A 20,576-nucleotide genomic window follows, 5' to 3' on the forward strand; every position below is an offset into this window, starting at 1 on the left:
GCTATGGGTTGCAAAAGGGAAATGGGCCTAGGCCTCTTTTCAGTTTGCTATACTACTAAGCACTGCTTTTTTATATACCGGAGACTCCCGTCTCGACGACGGGGAATGATTCAGGCATGTGAATTTATGAAAGCTTCCAATACTGGAGAACTAAAGTTACAGGTAAGTAACTTGTTTTCTTTTAACCTATCAATATATTTTACCCTTTACTATAATAGCTTTAGTATCATTGGTGAATTCGCCTGCAATGCAATTACTGCATTTGTAGGGACCACAGATGGGAGGCAGGCCAAGGGCTTTGTGTAGGTCGTTTTTTTCTTGTTTTATGTGGGATGTGCAGGTTTAACTAAATGATGTCATAAATTATTGCATTTTTGAAAGCGAAAATTGGTTTAGGTAATTACTAAGCATTCAAAATGTTCTAATTCCTTTTGATTATATTTGTTACTTTATTTGTTTTGAGGTTATATGTAATTACACATGTAAGAGAATTGGTATCCTGGTGTATTTTGGGAAAGAGTAAGGTCTCTCTAGGGGTAAACCATGCCATTTTGGAAACAGTCTTAACCAGTCTTTTGGGAAAACCTCTGTCTCTTAGTTTATCAGCGTGGTGGCATTTCTGAAGTATTCATCTTTTTAGTAAAGTTCCTGCTGATCGTAAGAAATTGCACATATGGCAGATTTTCCTTAAAGTCATGAGGGTGTCCACTGGTGAAGTGTAGCAACTTGTTGTGTATAGGTCAACCTGGATTTGCCCAGTGCTGTTCTATATCCAGAAGTCTAGAAAGTTGATTTTCTCGTTATCTCTGGTCCTAGTGAACTTGAGATCTGGTGCTCTACCATTGAGCCAATCATGAAATGTTGCAAGGGAGTATTTATTTGCTTCCTATAGCATCAAAACATCATCAGTATAGCGGAACCAATATGTAATCCATTTAGTAAATGGGTTTCCGTCTGTATAGATCAATTCTTTCTTGAAATATGACATACAGTTGGCTACTTCTGGGGTGAAGTACAGCCCAGCCTTTTATCTGCAAGTACAGGTTGTTTTTGAACGCAAAGAAATTCTGTTTAAGGCATACGGATGCCAAGGATGTCAGGAATTATGTAGGTATTTCATGTGGTGTGGGTCTAGTGTCAAGGATGTCTCTCAGTACTTCTAATGCCTCGTCTTGTGGGATGTTAGTATATAACGCTTCGATGTCAAAAGTGCCAAGAAGCTGTGTTATCCATCGAAAGGAAGCCCTTCTACTCTATTAATAACATCCATTGTGTCTCTTATGTATGCCTGAGTGTTTTGCCGAAACGGTTTGAAAAATACATCAATAGACCACCTTGAGCTCATCACTGTGGTATTTAGTATACCCTCCTTTACATACAAAAAACATAACTGAACTCCTCACTCTCAGTGAAGGGGGTCGTAGCCTAGGCATCACGGTACAAGGAGGTACCCAATGATGAAGCCTGCCCCGTTTGGTGGGTGAGGGAATTCTCTTTTTCAAAGGGATACCCCCTTTTTGAGCTAGGTCTTCCTCTGCAACAGTTGTATTTCTTAGATCCAATGGTTTCTTGTTTGTGGTAGAGGATCACCAATAAACCTCCATCAGGAAACATCTGCAAAAGTTGCAGGAAACTGTACAGGACTATCGCTTCTCCATGCCCAGGAATCTCCAACCTTTGCCCGAGGGGTGTGCAGTATTACCCATGTTGGGACAAAGCAGGCTGTGAGTTTGTATGGGAGGGATGTACAACTTAGAAATGATTGGACTGACAAAAAGAAAGAAGCGTGCCAAGGTAAAGGAAAGAAAATGAAGGAGAATTAGGAAAGCTAAAGAAATATGGAGAGCCCTAAGGAGGTGCCCACATATCAATGTTTGCTAAAGAGTTGTTAAGGGGAAAGTAAGGGAACATCTGAGGTGCTATCGTACTGTCAATAGACGGTCTAGGTTCAGTTAGAAGTCCAAAGGGTAGCGGTAAGTGGGAAAAGAGAAATGAGCATTAGTCTCTACAGACTTAACATAAAATCCCCAAAATCCACCACAGCTATCTAAAACCTAGTGTAAACTCAGTGGACCCCCCACCCTCCTGCCTTGGAGTTTGTGCCGGGTAGAAACCACCCGCCCGACCAAGGAGTCTGTCCCTCGGAGTCTGTGGATGGGAAGAGACACCCCACCTCCGTCTGTAGGGGGCGACGCTGAAAGAGAGATCACATCAGTATTTGTAGGGGGGAAAAGTCCACCTTAGAATCTTAGATGGGGAAGGGACCTGGTCTCTCAATCTTTGCGGAGGTAGATTCTCTCGTCTTTCTCCCCCGCATAACCTTTAGTTTGGTGGGAATAGGCCCCTCAATTGGAGATTGTATGAGGCTGGACCGTCATTATGAAAGTTACTACGAAATCACCTGATCTGTCACATACATTTTTAATTGTGCTGTTATATTGAATCTGCTGCTCTTGAGCGTGTGTTGTCATTCATCTATCTGTATGCCCACAGCTGGAAGCCACATTGGACCTTGCCGAGCGGCGCCAGATACGCACCGCCATCCGAGAACTGCGGCGCAAGGAGCTGGAGGGCTATGAGGAGGCGCTGGCATCCAAGCGATTCAGATCAGAGAAGAGCAGCGAGCGTCAAGAGAACAAGGAAAATTGCCCACGGTGAGTGAAACTGAGCCTATAGACAAAGACCCTACATGCACAAAGTCTATTTCGTTTTCTCTTTAACACGCTGAACACACTCTCTCACTGCAGCTTGTCCCTAGATTGGAACAAGATTTGCCTGCAGAAATTTACATGGATTTTCATATACTCGTACACCAGACCGGCTTGTTTGCTGCAAGCGATCTACATTCCCAAATTAGTTTGCCTTATCCATTTGTAAAAAGCCACGAGCTCATTTAGATAAAAGTGTTTCTTGCTAATGCTCAACATAAGACCTATATTGTTTGTGTGCCTCACTCATTCACAGGCTGACCTTATAAGACGTCTGCAGACTGGGTGTGAGGCACCAAAACCTTCGGTTACCTAATAATTAAGAACAGCATATGTTGGCAAGAATAGCCCTGCCCCCAAACACCATATATCAGTTCCACAACTTTTCCTTTAATTGTTTTTCACCCCACAGCAACTGGATAGATCTGGATCCTGTACTTCATTTGCTTTGCTGTATAGCTACCAAAGGAATCATTACTTACCATTGCGTTCTGACTATCCACTATGAATTTGTCTGCGTGAAGCTAGGTCTCTGTGACCTGCTTCTACAGCTGTGATTCGCACCTTTTACAAGATTGTGCTGTGCAGTGCATGCCCGAATCCTTCATACACTACACACCCCATCTTATGCATATGTTTGTCATTGCATGTTCCACGCTGTTTCTACCTACAGTGTGGACCGGAAACTGCTTATTTTGCAGTAAGCAATTCCTGACACAGGGCTTTTGCCCTTTTGGTGGTTCTTCTTTTTTCGGGTCTGGGAGTTTATTGAGCAGTGTTCCATTCCATGCTGTCCCCTCAGGTCGCGGTGCAGGCAGCGCCTTGGTGACGGCATCCAGCAGCGTCGGTGAGACCAGGGCTGCGGTGCAAAGTGCAACAGTGGTTGTTGCTGTGCTAACAGGTCACGGTGCAGGCAGCATCAGCGTCGTTGAAGTGCTGTCATCGTCTGACAAACTGGAGTCGATGGTGCTGGTGTCTGTGGGCCAAGGCTGCGGTGTGGGACGGGGCGGTGTGTTGTGTAACTTATTAGCGCTGCCCCCAAACCACAGTGCAGGTAGTGGTGTGTAGGTCAGCTTGGAGCGTCTTCATCTGTGAGACCAGGGCTGCAGTGTGAGGTGCTCACTGTGCAGGCAGCTTGACGGCATTGTGCGTCGTCTGGGATACCAGGGTGGCGGTGTGAGGTGAGGTAAGGTGAGGCGGTGCAGTGTGCGGTGTCCACATGTCCCGATGCAAGCAGCGGCCCGGTGGCGGCATTGGATTGCGTCCTATGTGAGACCAGGATTGCGGTGCGAAGTGCAGTGGTGCCCTCGCTGTGCCTTCAGGTAACGGAACCAGCAGTGCTTTTTCCTCTGTGGCAACTGAAACAGCCAGTTACAGAAGATGGTACCCAGAGGATCTTGAAGTCTTTGTGGTTCCTGAGACTTCTTGAACGGGGGCAAGCCCTACCTCATTTCCTTGGAGACACTAAGAAAGAAGTTGCAGGAAGATCAGCCCAGTCCCTTCTCTTCCCAAGACAGAAGTAGCTACTGCAGGCCAACACAGTAAAGCCCACCACAAAGTGGTAGTCCCTCCTCAAGCTTCTCCAGCTCTTCTTCTTGGCAGGTTCATTGATCCAAAAGAGCTCTAAATTTCTGGGGTCAGGGCCCCAATTTAATACCAAAGTTTCCTATGAAGTTGGTAAAAACAAAGTTCTATTTGCATACATAAAACAATTCTGCATGACGCAGGCCAGGTTCCCTCCAGGAGGGGGATACAGCTTTGTGGAAGGCAGCCACCATTAATTCAGGTGCATCCCCTACTCTAAATGCAGCCAGGTCTATTCATCCTGGCTGGCATTCACCCAGGAAAGGCAGGACACACGTCAACACCCCCTTGTGTCTGTCTAGTGTGAATGCACATCCCCTGCTCCTGTCACTCTAAATCCAGACCGGGATTACACAAAATGCAGAGGCATACAGGATGGTTAAGCAAGAAAATGCCCACTTTCTCAATGTGGCATTTTCAAACATGTAATATAAAAATCATCTTTACTTAAAGATGTATTTTTAAATTCTGAATTCAGGAAGCCTAAACTCCATTCCTCTATCTTGTCCCAAGGGAAAGGTATGCTTGTAAGATGTTACAACACGACTCCCATGTTAGCCTATGGAACAGATAGCCTTGCTATAGTGAAAAACGAAATGACCAGTATTTCAATACATGCATAAACTTTTTTTGCATGGTCTCAGATGCTGGAGATTAATTTTCTCAGCCCTACCATAAGCGCACTAGGTATGTGGATCTCTAAGACGCCAGTGGACTGCATACTTCTCCATACACTTGCCTGGATTCTTCTCCAGGCCTTGCCACTGAGGAAAGTGCATCTTTTGTGATGGTAATGTGAAGGGCTGCAGAGTTGCTTGAAGAAACCTGCTAATTGAGGTACTTCAGCAAAGTCAGACTAGTTCTGAGCCCGTACTTCCTTATAATGACGCTCTAAGACACACCACTTTGGGCACCCATGCCAAGCCCTGCTGGCGGGACCTCCATTCAAATGACAGATTGCCTCGCAGCCCCATTTTGCCCCTGGAGACCCACATTTCCTCACCCATGACCCCACTCTTGAGAATCTTGTGGTGCAGGGGTTGACAAGCATGGTGTACCAAAATGCTTTCCCTTTTATCGTTCCTGATAGGGAGTCTACGAGAATCGAGAAGTTTGGGATGTGAGTATTTTCTTCCACCACTTTTTTTCTTCAGCATTATCGTCTGTGATTACCAGCTGTTTACTGTGCCTCTATACTGACACCATGTGGGACTTGGTGGCCGAAGTTCTTCCCATTGTTCTTGAGGATGCTTGTGCCATCCTTTCTTAAGACATGCAATATGGTTATTATTATTGAGGATTGTAGAGCGCTCGGCTACCTCCAACGGAGATGTCCCAGCGCTGGAAGCGTGAGTCAGGGAGGAGGCTGGTCATTTAGCGCTATTATTATTATTGAGGCTTGTAAAGCATTCGGCTACCTGATGGTTGTGATGCAGCTAAGTTTACGACCTTGTGCTGGACACCACTTATTCCCTGGGTAGTGCCATAGGTACCAGTGTGGCCCTTCGCCGGCACACTTGGATGCGGTCCACTGATTTTTCAGATGATTCAGAAGCTAGCCTGGTGGGCATGCAATTTGGCAGTTCCCGTCTTTTGGAGAGAAGGCAGACCCAGCACTTGCTCGCTTGAAGGTTGGCTGGGCTGCAATGTGTTCCCTGGGCTTTTCTGGCACCCAAGCCAGCCTCACCCTCAGTTTTTTCTTCTCCGGTACTACAGGATGGGTTTCCATATTGGCAACAACTGCAGTCGGTGCCAACTCACCCTCAGTCGTTTTGAGCTGAGGTACTCGCAGACCATGTGGTCAACAGGGCCACAGCGCAGCCCAGTCTTATGCTCCTCCAGCTGCTGTAGCCCGAGCCTCTTTAGCATGTCCTTATCAACGCACTGTCATCCTGTCGGAAGCAGAGTTCGGCACTCTCTTTTAGGGTGGCAAGCCAGATATTTGGACAAGATGGGTGTTCTGGTTCGTTCAGCTGGGCTGTGCTCTACCATTTATTGATACACTGCCACACCTTCCACGGTCTTCAGAATGGCTTACGGAGGACCGCTTGCCCCTTTTACAATAGGAGGTTCATGCTCTTTTGTTCAAAGGAACCATAGAGAGTGTGCAGACACCAGAAATAGGTTGCTGTTGTTATACTCACTATTTCTGGTGTTGTAGAAGGATGGGACCTTCGTCCTATTTTAGACTTTCACCCTCTCAATGTTCTTCCTCCAGAAGGACAAGTTGAAAATGCTTATCCTATCCATGTCTTGTCTGCCCTTGACCTTGGAGACTGATTGGTAGTGTTGGACCTACAGGACTACACTGCAGGGACACAGGCAAAAACTGCAGTTCACGATGGGGCAGTAGCATTTTCTGTTTACAGTGCTGCCTTTTGTCCTCACTAGTGCCCCTCGGGAGTTAAAATAGATTAAAATTGATGCTGGTGGTTGCTGCCCATCGTTGGAGGTCGAGCTTCCAGAATTCCCCTACTGAGGGCAGACCCCAGGCATTTGTCAACCACCTCGAGGCTATGGTGAACTTTCTAATGTTGTTGGTGTTCACTATCAATGTACCAACGTCACACCTGACTTCTTTTCAAATGCTCCCTTTCATTGAATCCATCCTATGGTGCAAATTTGCACCCATCCTCTGGAGAGGAGAGTCCAGGACATTCTGGCTATGATACCATTGTTTCAGGCTTGCCCTGCCTTTCAGTGAGGATTACTCTGAGGTTGCTGGGATTGATGGTATAGTACACCAGATGGCCTATGTGGGCTCTGCTGTAGGATCTGAAATCCTAGTGTGCACAGCACCTGGGGTGTCTCTCAGATCAGGTCCAGAGCTAGAGGAGACTGCAAGAGACCTGCTGTGGTGGCAGCTGGAATGCGATAGGGTCAGTGGCAAACCCCTCTCCCTACCCCATCCAGAATTGACAGTGGTGACTGATGCGTAAGTTCGGGGTTGGGGTGGCTGTTGGGGGGAGGTGGAGAACAGACACCTCTGGCCCCCAGTGGAGGGTGGGCTCCACATCCACCTTTTGGAGCTACAAACCATCAAGGCGAGTCTGGTTCAGATGCCCACAGACATCACCACCTCCATGTGGTACTTCAGCAAGCAGTGCGGGGTAGGGTTGTGGACCCTATGCTAGGAGGTTGTGCGCCTTTGGACATGGCGGGAATGGCAGGTGATTTTCCTGGTGGTGCAGCAGCTGGCGAGATCCTTGAACACCAGGGTAGACTAATTCCGCTGTCAAAGCCTTGTGTATCACAAAAGGCAGTAAAACCTAGAAGTGGCACAAGCTGGCTTCAACGTATGAAGAGAATTATGGCTCGATCTGTTTGCCACCACCGTGGATGCTGAACGTTAGCAATTTTGCATTTTGGAGTTTCCAAACCGTCTTTGTCCCCGCTTACAGTGAAGAGGTAGAGACCAGAGGTATCTGGTCTGCGGTGGAGGCTCTACATGAATGTACTAGAAAGATTAAGAAAAATGTGACTGATACCAGCAATGACTACCATGTCTGTAATAGGAAAACCACTAATGGATGGTTGGTATAAAACATGTGACAGAATTATGAAAAGTCCATTTCAAAGTAAGCAATTTACAAGAAAATGTTATAGATGTGGTATGATAGGTCACATGGCAAATGATAAAAATTACCTTGGGTGGATAGTGACCTGTAAACTTTGTAAGCGTAAAGGTCAAATGAGCAAATGGTGCAGGAGTAAGGATAATAAAGGGATAGTAAATGAAATAATAGAGGTTAATGATAAAGTGATGAAATTATATTACAAGTTACTGCAATTTATGGTTCTCATGATAGTGTTCTGGTTCAAGGAGAGAATGTATAAATGCTTTTTGACTCTGTTGAAGTATTGACTAATATCTCTTTAAAAGTATATCAAAACAAAATGTGACAATGTAAAGTTGTTGAAACCCAACATTAGACCTACTGGCTATGGTGGTGAGCCTTTTAAACAAGTTTGGTGTTTAGAGAATTAGAGTACTTGGGCAGGCTGCTGCAGGGAAAGATTATGCTGCATGGGAGATGCTGTAATAAGCTTGGAGTTTCGTCAAAGGGATTTGGGAACCATCTTAGATACTATTTCAGATCCCCCTATAAGATTGTGAGAGTCTTACGGAGAAGCTAATCCACATTCAGCGAACACAATATTGGCATTCAAGGGAATGGAATTGCTGTTGGATTCTAGTTCCTCATGATGTAAGTAGCCATGAAATATAGATGGGATTTGTTAGATGTGAGAAGACACAGTCCAGTAATGAGATTGGTATGTGGCTGGAGTGCTGTGAGGAATAAAAGCAATTGTTCTTCAGACATATTTTGTCTTTTCGGATCATCTTTATGTAATGTGGATTCTGGTACTTTCTTAGCAAGGCTATCCGCGAGGCCTGCTATACAGGCAGCGACAGGCCTCTTTACCAGGAAATCCATCACGTTTGATCGATGGGTATTATGAATTGTTTAGAGAGGCTACATCCTCCTGATATTTTGTCCCCCCTCATATTCCCCAGTTAACAGGACAAGTTCCACTAGACCACACCAAGTTTTGATGTGGAGGTTATTTTTCTGCTTGCTGAGGTTCCATTGAGGGTACCGAAGTCCAAGACAGGGGAAGGCTGATACCTGCAACCGTGTATCTTCATATACCTGTCCTGCAGTCCTACAGACAATACCTGCAGTTCGCAGTGGAGGCAAAACAATTTAAATTTGCTGTTCTGCCCTGAAGTCTGACCTCAGTCCCTCAGAAAAATGATGCTGGTGGTTGCTGCACATCTTTGGAGTCAAGCGACACATGTATTTCAGTATCTCGAACAACTGGCTGCTCTGGTCATACCCCATGCAGACTGTTGAGTTGCGGACAACCACCATACGATGGTTACCCTCATGATATTGGTGGAATTCTCCATCAGCGAGCTGAAGTACCACCTAATGGCTATGTACAGGATTCCCTTTATAAGAGCTATCCCGGACACAGTGGCGTTTAATGTATTTCCACCATATCAGGGAATTTGGGGCATACAGGATATGATCCTAAAGTTTCAAGCTCAGTCCTGGCTCTTGGTCAGTACTGTTGAAGGTTTCTTGGGCTCCTAGCCTTCTGTATCCTCTTTGCCCCATATGCCATATGACGCATGCAGGGCTTACAGTCGAATCACTCAGGCAGACTGTCTGACTCTATCCACATCAAGGTGAAGATAGCTCCAGAACATGAGTGGTGGCAGGTAGACACCAGTCTGACTTGTATGAGGCCACGTTCCCTACCCCACTTGGGGCTCACAGCAGTGACTGATTAATTGTCTCTGGGAGAAGAAATCAGATATGAGTGTTCTCTGTGAGCCAACAACTCCACATCAATCTGTTGGAGTTTCTGACTATCTGGCTGGCTTTCAAAGCCTTACTTTCCACCATTAGGCGGAGATTGGTGGAAGTTCTGTCAGACAACATAACCGCCATGTGGCACTGCCACAAGTAGAATGGGCGGGGGTCTTGTGGCTGAAAGCTCTTAGCCTTTTGGAGGTGGATGGGATGTCTTCATGGAATCGAAAGTGCTAAAAAAGGAAAGTCAGTATGGAAGAAAACTCTATTGAGATGGAGCATCCTGTGCATAAAGATGTGCTATGCTCTAGCCAAGAAGGAGCCTCACATGGGCCAAGTCCAACAGAGCTAAGGTGTCTATGAATTTGAATTTGAATTTAAAAACATTTGTAGAGCGCGCTTTTACCTAGCGGTTTCTTGGCGCTAAGGACTTATTGAACCCAAATAATAGCTGTGGAAGGACTAGGCTGGGAATGCTTGCAGGAAGAGGTAGGTTTTTAAGGCCTTACGGAAGTCAGAATGAAGTGGGATAGATCGGACATTGGGAGGGAGGGAGTTCCAAAAAGTAGGGCCAAGGACCGCAAACTTCACCCCTATGACTACATTAACAAGAGGAATTCCTGTCTTGGATATCTATCAAGGTCCAACCTGGGCATCATTGCACATTTTCACAAAGCACTACTGCCATGACAGCGATGTCTGCAGAGAAGCTCATTTCTACTGCTCTGTCCTGCAGGACTTTTGGGTTTGAGTACAATGCTTAGATCCTCCACCTTAATGAATGTACTGCTCGGGTATCTATTTAAAAGGTTAGGAATCTGCAGTTATACATTTCCATCAGAAGAATAAGTTGCTTGCCTTTGCCAATGCTCTCTGGCTATTGGTCTAACCACAGATTCCACACCACCCTCCCTCCTCTTTTTTCTGTGGATTGGACATCTACACATTTTAATATATTCCCAAGTTTTCAGCACACTGTCAAATACAGTTTATTTGAATGGATCGCCTCGACGGGCACGCTACGAGGACAATTAAGAACCTGTCACCAGCACACAGAAATGGTACCTATATGTGACTCTGCTATGTCACTTCCGGGGCGATGCAAGGCCACCGCAGAGCCACATCGCACCATGTAGCGACACACAGGAGCTATTGCTAGCAAATCTCAGGAGTCAGACTGATACCTGGGAAATATTCTAAGTGGGAGGAATCTGAGATAGAATTTCCACCAGAAAGGAAACCTAGCAATAACAAAGGAAAAACAAGCATTTGCAATGCATTAGGTCTCCCATTAGGAAAGTTGGAGCTATTGGTATTGTAAATGACAATTTTTTTATTTATGTGTTGGATTTGAAAATAGCGAAATTGATAGCTTTGTCATTTATGATGCCAATAGTTATAACTTTCGCAAATGTGACACCTATAGCATTTGTAATGCAATATGTGTTGTATTTACGTGACTTACATGTATTGCTATTACAAATAACAATAGCTTTTATTTTTTTGAATAATTAATACTTAAATAGAAGTTATTGTAATTTATAATGGCAATAGCTTAAAGTTTTGTCAATAACTTTTGTGAAGATTATGTTCAGTGTATTTTATTGTGACAAAAATCCAAGAACAGAAGTGAAATATTAACATCTTTTTGTGACATTTGTAATAAAGCTTGAAACATTGAGAGAACATATTTGAACCAGTTGTTGTTGAATGGTTGCACAGATTGATACTGTGGTGGCACTGAGTGTTGTTGTGGTGGCGAACAAGTGATGCTGTGGTGTTCAGTGATGCTGTTGTAGCGCACAGTGATGTTGTGGTGCCCCTGAGTGATGCTGTGGTGGTGCTGAGTGATGCTGTATACTATGCTATGTTTTGTTTTGCTATCCTATGTTTTGTTTTGTTATGCTGTGCTATGCTTTGGTATCCTATGCTTTGAGTTGTTATGCTATTCTGTGTTTTGTTATGCTATGCTATGTTTTGCTATGCTATGTTATGTTATGCTATGCTGGGTTTTGTTATGCTATGCTATGTTTTGTTGTGTTTGATATGCTATGCTATGTTTTGCTCTGCTATGATATGTTGTGTTTTGTTAAGCTATGTTTTGTTGTGTTGTGTTTTGCTATGTTTTTTATGCTATGTGTTGTGTTTTGTTATGCTATGTTTTGTTGTGTTATGCTATGTTTTGTTATGCTATGCTGTTTTGTTTTGCTATCCTATGTTTTGTTTTGTTTTGTTTTGCTATGCTGTTTTGTTGTGTTTTGTTATGCTATGCTTTGTTATGCTATCCTATGTTTTGTTGTGTTTTGCTATGCTTTGTTATGCTATGCTATGTTTTGTTGTGTTTTATTATGCTATGCTTTGTTTTGCTATGCTATGTTTTGTTATGGTATGTTTTGTTATGCTATGCTTTGTTATACTATGCTTTATATTATGCTATGTTTTGTTATGCTATCCTATGTTTTGTTATGCTATGCTATGTTATGCTATGCTATGTTTTGCTATGCTATGTTTTGCTATACTATGCTTTGCTATGCTATGTTTTGTTGTGGGTTGTTATGCTATGCTATGTTGTGTTTTGCTATGTTTTGTTATGCTTTGTTTTGTTATGCTATGTTTTTTTATGCTATGATATGTTTTGTTATGTTGCCCCAGTATTGGAACTTTCATAGATTCCCATGCTTTGTATCTTCGACGTCGACGATGATGACGACGAGGTTACTGTCGACGGCGATGACGACGATGAGAATAACCTCGACGACTACGAAGTCGTCCGCGACAGCTGCTATGATCATGACGACGAGCTCGTCGACAACACCGTCGACGATCCATCCTTCGTCGACGACAACAATTCCATCGTCGACGATCCACCTTTCGATGACGAGTCCAATCTCTTTGCCGACTGCTCCGTCGACGACAACGTCGACGAGGATTCGTCAGTCGACGACGACTCAGTCGACGAGTAGAAAACTCTGTATTTCCATCAAAAAACGTCAGATTACACCAGAAATGACGTCTCCACGGCGAGTCACGCCCTTACCACCCACATTATTACTGGATGAGGAATCTGAAGAGGAGGATGAGAGTCCTTCTGGACCGGCTTATAGCCCATCGGACCTAAATGTCAAGTGCCAGGACTCAAGTTCTGACGAGGGCGCAGTGGAACATCACTATGTGCCGCAGGAGACCTATGTTCACCATGAGAGATCTACTGTGAGTGTACGCCTCAGAGGTCTCCACAAAGACATCCACAGGACATGGTAGCCATGCCGTCTTCCCTCATTTCGGACTTTCAGTTAATGTTGCAAGATTACAGACGCAGATTTCCAACTCAACCGGAGGTACAGCAAGTACGTCCTCCTTCACCTTTAATTCCACCGCCGCAAGCAATGGCGCAGACTTCTTTGCCCTTGAGGGTGGACGAACCAGTACCTAGGGATCCTCAGCGACAAGTGGTCCATATCCAGGATGAGGATAATGATGATGCTTCATCAGATGCTGATCGACAGGTGGATCCAGACCAAGATCCGGATAGAAACTGGGACATTGATGGTCCTCAAGACCCAGATGTTCAAGTGCCAGATAACGCTACCTCCCTCCAGCAAACATTGGAGGTTTTCATAATCTCATGGAGAGGGCATCAAAGAGGTTTGGACTTCCAATTACGACGGTCCAATCGGATATGTTTTTATATGATTTCAAGGAACCTTACCAAAAATCGGTTCGCTCTATTCCCATTATAGAGTATGTTTGGTCTGAGGGTATAAAGGCCATGCAGAATCCAGCGATGGTCCTCCCAGTTCTTCCCCGGCTGGAGAAGAAATATAAAGCGCCAGAGGGCAGCCCCGCTTGCCTCACTGGGCAGCCGCAACCAGACTCTGTAATCTCCCAGGCAGCACAGAGTAAATCTAAAAATCCATCAACGCCACTGACTACACCACCAGATAAGGAAGGGAGGCGTCTAGATAATGTCGGAAAAAGGTTCTCGACTATGGCCAGCCTTCTTGTTAGAGCGGCGAATGCTCTGGCGATCCTGGGGAGATATGATCGCCAGATGTGGTGTGACTTGTCCCCTTTTGTGGAGGAACTTCCTGATGGCTCAAAGGATGAAGTAAAAAAGATCTTGCTAGAGGGTGAGCGTGCCTCTTCGGAGGTAATAGACTACACTATGGACATAGCGACAACGGCCTTCCGAGCGCTGGCAGGTTCGGCAGTGTTGCCGCGTCAGGGCTGGTTGAGAGCTACGTGGTTTCGCCAGGAGGTGCAAAATAAGATTCTAGACTTGCCCTACGATGGTGAAATGTTGTTTGGCAAGCACATGGATGATGCCCTGCAAGGGATAAAGAAGGATACGGACACGGCCAAGTCCCTCGGAACTTTGACCTACCGTAAAGTCCCTTTTAGGGGTGCAAGAGGAAGAGGTTTCTCATCCTACAGAGGCGGAAACCAGCAGCGCAGTTTTTCCTACTCACAACAATCATACAAGCCCTAATACTCTCAACGGCAAAGTCAGTCGGCGTCTTTCTCCCGCCGGCCGTCAAGAGGGCGTCCAGTCCGACAGGGCAGAGACAATTCCAGGAAACAATAGCGGCCCTGTGGCTCTTTTTACTGTTCCTGTTCCCTCGTCAACACCAGTGGGGGGCAGGATTGCCCATTGTCTATACAGCTGGAAGGTCATATCATCAGACCAGTGGGTTCTGAATATCATCAAAACAGGACACAATTTGGAGTTTCAAAATCTTCCTCCAAACAGAGCTCCAAACGCCATTACGTCAAAACATCTGGGACTTCTTCGTCTCGAAGCCCACCAACTCTTCATCAAGGGGGCAATAGAACCTGTACCTCACTCCCAAAAGGGGAAAGGATTTTATTCCAGGTTCTTCCTGGTTCACAAGACGAAGGAGAAATGGCGTCCGTTACTAGATCTACGGGAGCTCAACACTTATCTCATCAAGGTGTCGTTCAGGATGGTCACCCTTCAAGATATTTTACGTCTTCTCAATCCAGGGGACTAGATGGCAACTCTGGATTTGGAGGATGCATATTTCCATGTACCCATCCACCCAGCTCACAGGCAATATCTACGGTTCACAGTAGGCAAGAGTCACTTTCAGTTCAAGGGGCTGCCCTTTGGTCTGCTGTCCACACCGAGAATTTTCACGAAAGTACTAGCATCCGGTGGCGGCTTTTCTCCGGAGGCAGTCTTTGGAAGTCTTCCCATACTTGGACTATTGGCTGGTGAAAGCTCCTTCATTCCAGGAAGCTTCCAGGGCTGTCACAACATGCAGGACACTTTTCGAACAGTTAGGACTTCGACTCAACAAGGAAAAGTCGGTCTTGCGACCATCCAAGACGACGAAGTGTTTAGGGGCGAATCTGGACACAGGTTGCTGCAAAGCTTTCCCGTCGGAAGAACGCCAGAAGAATCTCACTCTGTCAGCTCGTATTCTACGATCAAGGAAATTTCTGTCAGTAAGTCATTACAAATCCCTTATAGGATCGATATCATCCTGCATACCATTGATTCCGCACTGCAGGCTAAGGATGCGTCCACCTGAGGAACAACTGGACACACAATGGTGTCAGGCAACAGGTTCCTTCGACGACAAAATCATTGTCACACCGGCCATGAAAAAAGGAAGCGACTGGTGGTCGAGGAAGGAGAATATTTCAGTGGGTTTAAAATTCAAGCTTCCTCCATCTCCCATGGTGTTAACGACGGATGCCTCTATGGAGGGTTGGGGCGCGGTCCTCCAGGAGCTCAAAGTCAGTGGCCACTGGAGCGCAACCCAATGCAGGTTCCACATCAACCTGCTAGAACTTATGGCTATCCGTCTAGCCTTGCAGGCTTTCCTTGCATTACATAAACAAGCAGAGCGGGACGAGATCCTGTTCCCTTTCCAAGGAAGCTCAGAGAATTTAGAACTGGGTAATTCAACGCAAGATTACTCTGTCAGCGGAACATCTCGCAGGGACGCTCAATTCCACAGCGGATGCTTTGAGTCGCCAGAGGTCAATCAGCCACAAGTGGGAATTGAATCAGACCATTCTAGAGGAGATCTTTTCACGTTGGGGGACCGAGTTTTTAATAGACTTGAATAGTAGTCCGTTTTTAGTGCTGTGGTTAAGTGTCCTTTGTTGATGTCCATTACTCTCAGGCAGAACTATTAAACAGTCACGTGCAATATTTGCGATCATGTGATCTCTGCTGCGAGTTGAGCTTTGAACATACGTTATGGAGGTGGCACTTTCGTGAATTTCGGTGAGTGTTCATCAAGGCACTCTTTAATATTGATAGATACACGAAAGAAGGGCAGAGTATGTATTAACCTCTTCATTTGTGGATGGTTATTTGCAGAGCATTAACGAACGAGCAGAACGTAATTTGAGTGGTTTCTTCTGGAATTGTCAGGTATGAATCCTTTCAGGCACGTAAACGCCATTAGAGAGAGTCTATATACTCAGGGACACTTAGATTTTCAATGTTAATTTATTGCAGGATAATTGTCGTCCTACCCGGAGTTCAGCACTGTAGTTTTACATCTAACACTTCGAGCATATAGAACAGGGCGTTTGGTAAGAGTTGATTAGGTTACTGACTAGTTTTGTGTCTGCACAGGCGGTTGGATTTTGATGTGAATTAAAACTGAGCACTGCCCTTAAGACCTTAAAGCCACGGTGGCTGTGGAGAGGGTATTTCCTCTCTGATTGTATATGCACGATAAACAGATACTACCGGTCAATTTATTGTGAGATTGGCCCATCGGTCAAGCACAGTTACTATGGTGTTTGACTTCACCCGGGTGTTACATTCTGTTTACCTTCTCTCTCTTTTCTTTTTCTGTTTTCTACCTTTTGGTGTTGGCTGTGGCATTCCCCAGTTTAATCTTGAATTAACACAGATTGTAGTAATTGAACGCAGCCTTGTGACATGTGAAATACTAAGACTTTGCTGTGTTTTGTTTTGTTTTTTGTTCTTGTGTTGTAGATCCAGATTGCAACCACACAACGGATATCAAAAAGATTTATGTATCGTCATAAATATGTTTTACCATTTGTCCCCTGATGAAGGGCTCAGTTAGAACCCGAAATGCATTGGGTATTTCTTTGAATTTTGATGCAATCTAAATCATTTCATGTAATACAACTGAATTTGAGTGAATAGAAGAACTCATAGATTGAATGTATAATTTGTTGCATTTACTAACTAGAAAGGAACGTGATGCACATTTGAGACTACAAAAAAATCCAGATTACGTGGTCATTAATAAATCATCAGGATAATGATGAACATTTTTTGATTAACTTTTTTATTAACTATTTGTCATCATAACCAACTCAGGACTACCCTATTGAGAATAATCCATGCTATACAAGTACCCTTTTTCAGCTGAAAAATGCAACTTCTGCCCAATCAAATCCTTTAATTGAGAAGACCACCCCGTGGACAGCCCCAGAGCTTCTGGCTCTTTAGAATTCACATTAGATCTGACGACATCTACTCTCTCAAACCAGGCCTATAAACGGGAAGAGGATAGTTGCAACCAGTAATCTCAAACCTATAATAACTTTTCCCAGATATTTAAGTACTGAGGTAGGAGTAAGAATGGTTAATAGCAAGGTGATTGCTGATTAGGAAAGTTGTCAATTTTGTCATGAAGCGTTGGTGGCTTTCTTGGCTTTCTACTTTTAATTTGCTTCATGGAATTCACACCATATCTCCTTTTTCAGTTTTTGTGTGCATATTACTGTGTTTGTACTTGCTTTCATCTCTCCTGTGCATAGTGTATACTTGATTTATGGCCCAGCATGCAAAAGGTGTGCTTACTTTTACTCTACTTGTGCACTCTTCACTGTTGATTTTTTGCTTGCATAATGTTTGCGTTTTCTTATTGTGTCCCTATGTTCTCGACCACTGGAAATCTGTACACCACGGTGCTCCAGCATTCATCAATATTAACCCTTTACTATTTACTTGTGTTTTTCACCTCTCTGTGCAAACACACACTCAATTTATGCTCCCCCTTGTACTGTTTACCTACTTGCCTACTTGACGTATATTTTAGTCTTAATAATTATTCTTTCCTCACCATTTCTACCTCTCAAATCAATCTCTCCTATACTGTCTGTACCATCGTATAGCATTTGTGAACATTTTCTACATTTGTCTTCATGATTACTTGGCCAGCCACAGTTAAGAAGTAGATATTTTGATCGTATGGTCTTCATTGATAGTCCTAAATCCTAGAATAATTCCATACTGCATTGACCCCGGAACACTTTATCTTCATATATTTGTACCCAAATTCATATACTGAGTGCAGCTGTCCATATGGTGAGCAGCAGTTTCCAGGCAAGGTTTTCCCAAGTTTAGACTGCCAAACTCCAGAGTTCCATTTCAGAACTGCATTGCAACATCTTAGTGCAAAATGCTGAGAACTTGTCTAACATTGACAAACACAGTTTGGAAGGCGTACACCAAAGAGCTGTGATAAATAGGATCATGTATCTTTAAGACTGTCCGAGTCTGTTACCCATGATTCATTGTACTAGCAGTTGCCTCTAGATTGAGTTATATTTTCCAGTTCATACGAGAGGAGGCCAGAGCACAGTCAAGGTGTCACACTTTTGTTTGTTCAGAGAGATTTCTCTTAGAATTTGACGTTTTTCAGCTTCACTGGATATCGTCCCTTCCCATCTACAGATTGAACCTGTGTTATTGCATTATACAGTTTATTTTCCTTTTAAAAGATATTTTGTGAAATATTCAGCTTATGGTATGGAGAAAACAACCAGAGACTCACACTAGGTGTGAGTAGTTTGTCTTTTCTTTGCACTGTCTGTGAAGGGAATATGAATTCTGTCAGAAGTTGTTAAAAAATAGCATTAAAAAAGCCTCATGCTGGGATGCAAGCTAAAGGGCATGAGAGCCAAGGAGGAATGTAACATGAAAACAATGGGTTAAAAGTCCTCCAGCCACATGGACTTGACAGAGGAAGAATACTTTTTTCACAAAGACTCTGTCATAGTTATATCTAGAAAGAGGAGGTTGAGTAATGGTGGTTGAAAATATCAACACCCTTCTCGCCGACATTCGTAGTCTTGACGAAGGTCATGATGTTCCTATCCAAGACATTGACCCCCAATGTCATCACTGTCAACATCTGGCTCATCAACACCATCACAGACCAACAAAGTCATCTGCGTTGAAGCATTCCCAGTCAACAATATCTCACTCACTTTCAAGTAGTAAGGGTAATAAATTGTCCATTGCTGTTGAAGCAGCCATGAACTGATGGCGACTTCTTGACCAAAGAAGCCAAAGTCATCCGTGGGCATATCCACAGCTTTGTAGATACAGTCAATACTTTCAACATCTTTGCTTCAATCTCTGAGGCTGAACTCAGTGGTGCACTTTCTGATGATATTTAGGTTCTCAACGTCGCTTGTAAGTTCTATGCCAAAAAAAAAAAAGACTACGTCCCCAATCTTTGGCCCCTCCATGCTTATTCATTTTAGTGGTGGATCCTTTTATAGTAGTATTGCAAACTCTTAACCTGCTTCTACCACAGTGAATTGTCTTGCAACCAACTTCCATGTTGCCATTTAGGAAACTACTGTTGTCACCTTAAGAAGATTTTTCCCATGCATCGGCATTTCCTCAAGGGAGTAAACACTGTCTGTTAGCTTTTCCATCAGCTTTCCAATCAGATGATAGAGACGGTCTCATTATATATACCGGTACAAAAGGGGGTGGTGTGGTTCTGAAATTCTGGACCCTGCTATAATATGGTACCGAGGCCCGACACTCGTGTCACAAAATATCATCGTACCATGACGAATTTGGTATCGGCAGACTGGTAATGATTAGGACATTATCCCTATGCATTTGCGTCATGATAGAGCGATGCTAACTCCCTTAAATCATGGATTCCGTTCTGAACCCTCGGACTCCATTTTGTGAACAGGCATCCATCTTGTGGCTTGCCCTCATATAGTCAATTGATTGAGGTCGAGCTTGATCTAAAAGGACACGTCCACCTTAGCTGACTTCCCCGTGACCTAGCCAAACTGACTCCATTGCCTCCAGCCAAACCTGCTTGGGCAGCTCCTCGCCCAGTGGCCGAGTAATCAGGGCTCGACAAATCCGAAAAATGGTACTAGACCTGCAGGTCTAGTACCATGGAAAATCCCCTCGACCTGACTGCAACCCACTTGACCTCCGTCTCTGAAAACGGAGCAAAAGTGACAAGATAACAAGATTTAAAGGCATCTTTATTGCTCTTTCCCTTTGTGAGCAATAAAAATGCCTTTAAAACGTGTTAACTTGTCACTTTTGCTCTGTTTTCAAAGACAGAGGACAAAAGTTAGTTTGATTTCCTACTCGCCAGAAAGGGCGAGTAGGACCTAAAAATAGCTCATCCTCATCCATTCTCCCTCGCAAATGCGAGCGGGCGAGTGGATTTGTCGAGCCCTGAGTAAGATAGCATCAATGCACAACATGCCATAAACCATTCACTACATACAGACCATGTTTTCTACAAACATACACCTGTCCATGTTTCTTGCTTATGGCCAGTTTTACGATGAGGAGGTGCCCGATTTTATTGGGGTTTCATCGATATCTGATGGGAGTTCGGGGCCTGGCTGGGTAATCCATCACAAATTGGACTCTAAAATATGAGTTGGCCGACATGACTGTGCTTTTTGCTCTATTATGGAAATATGTATATGACCGTATTGTAAACTGAAGAATTCTTGCCTGCAGCTGTTATTTCTGTATATAAGGAGAAGGCTGGTTCTGTAAAAAGTCTCCTGAGAACTTACGACCCGTGCTGTTGTAATTCTAGGACGCTTGTTACTTGGTTGCAGCCAATAAAACTCGATCTCTGACTTCACCTAGAAGACTCTTGGTTTCTGTGGTCCGGAACGGGGAGAACTCAGAGGTCTTCGGGTGTTATCC

At 44.3% G+C, this 20,576-nt stretch overlaps 1 protein-coding gene across 2 annotated transcripts in view; it reads left to right on the forward strand.

The window, feature by feature from the left end:
- SMTN (smoothelin) overlaps nucleotides 1-20,576 on the forward strand; it is a 1,042,724-nt gene that overhangs the window by 195,164 nt on the left and 826,984 nt on the right. For both annotated transcript variants that reach the window (XM_086943175.1, XM_086943174.1), the window contains exon 3: nucleotides 2,494-2,654. In XM_086943175.1, the coding sequence (XP_086799301.1) occupies nucleotides 2,494-2,654 (161 nt within the window). The remainder of the gene's footprint in view (nucleotides 1-2,493; nucleotides 2,655-20,576) is intronic.

This window comes from Lissotriton vulgaris, chromosome 11 (assembly GCF_964263255.1).
Source record: "Lissotriton vulgaris chromosome 11, aLisVul1.2, whole genome shotgun sequence".
In the NCBI taxonomy this organism is placed as follows: Eukaryota; Metazoa; Chordata; class Amphibia; order Caudata; family Salamandridae; genus Lissotriton; species Lissotriton vulgaris.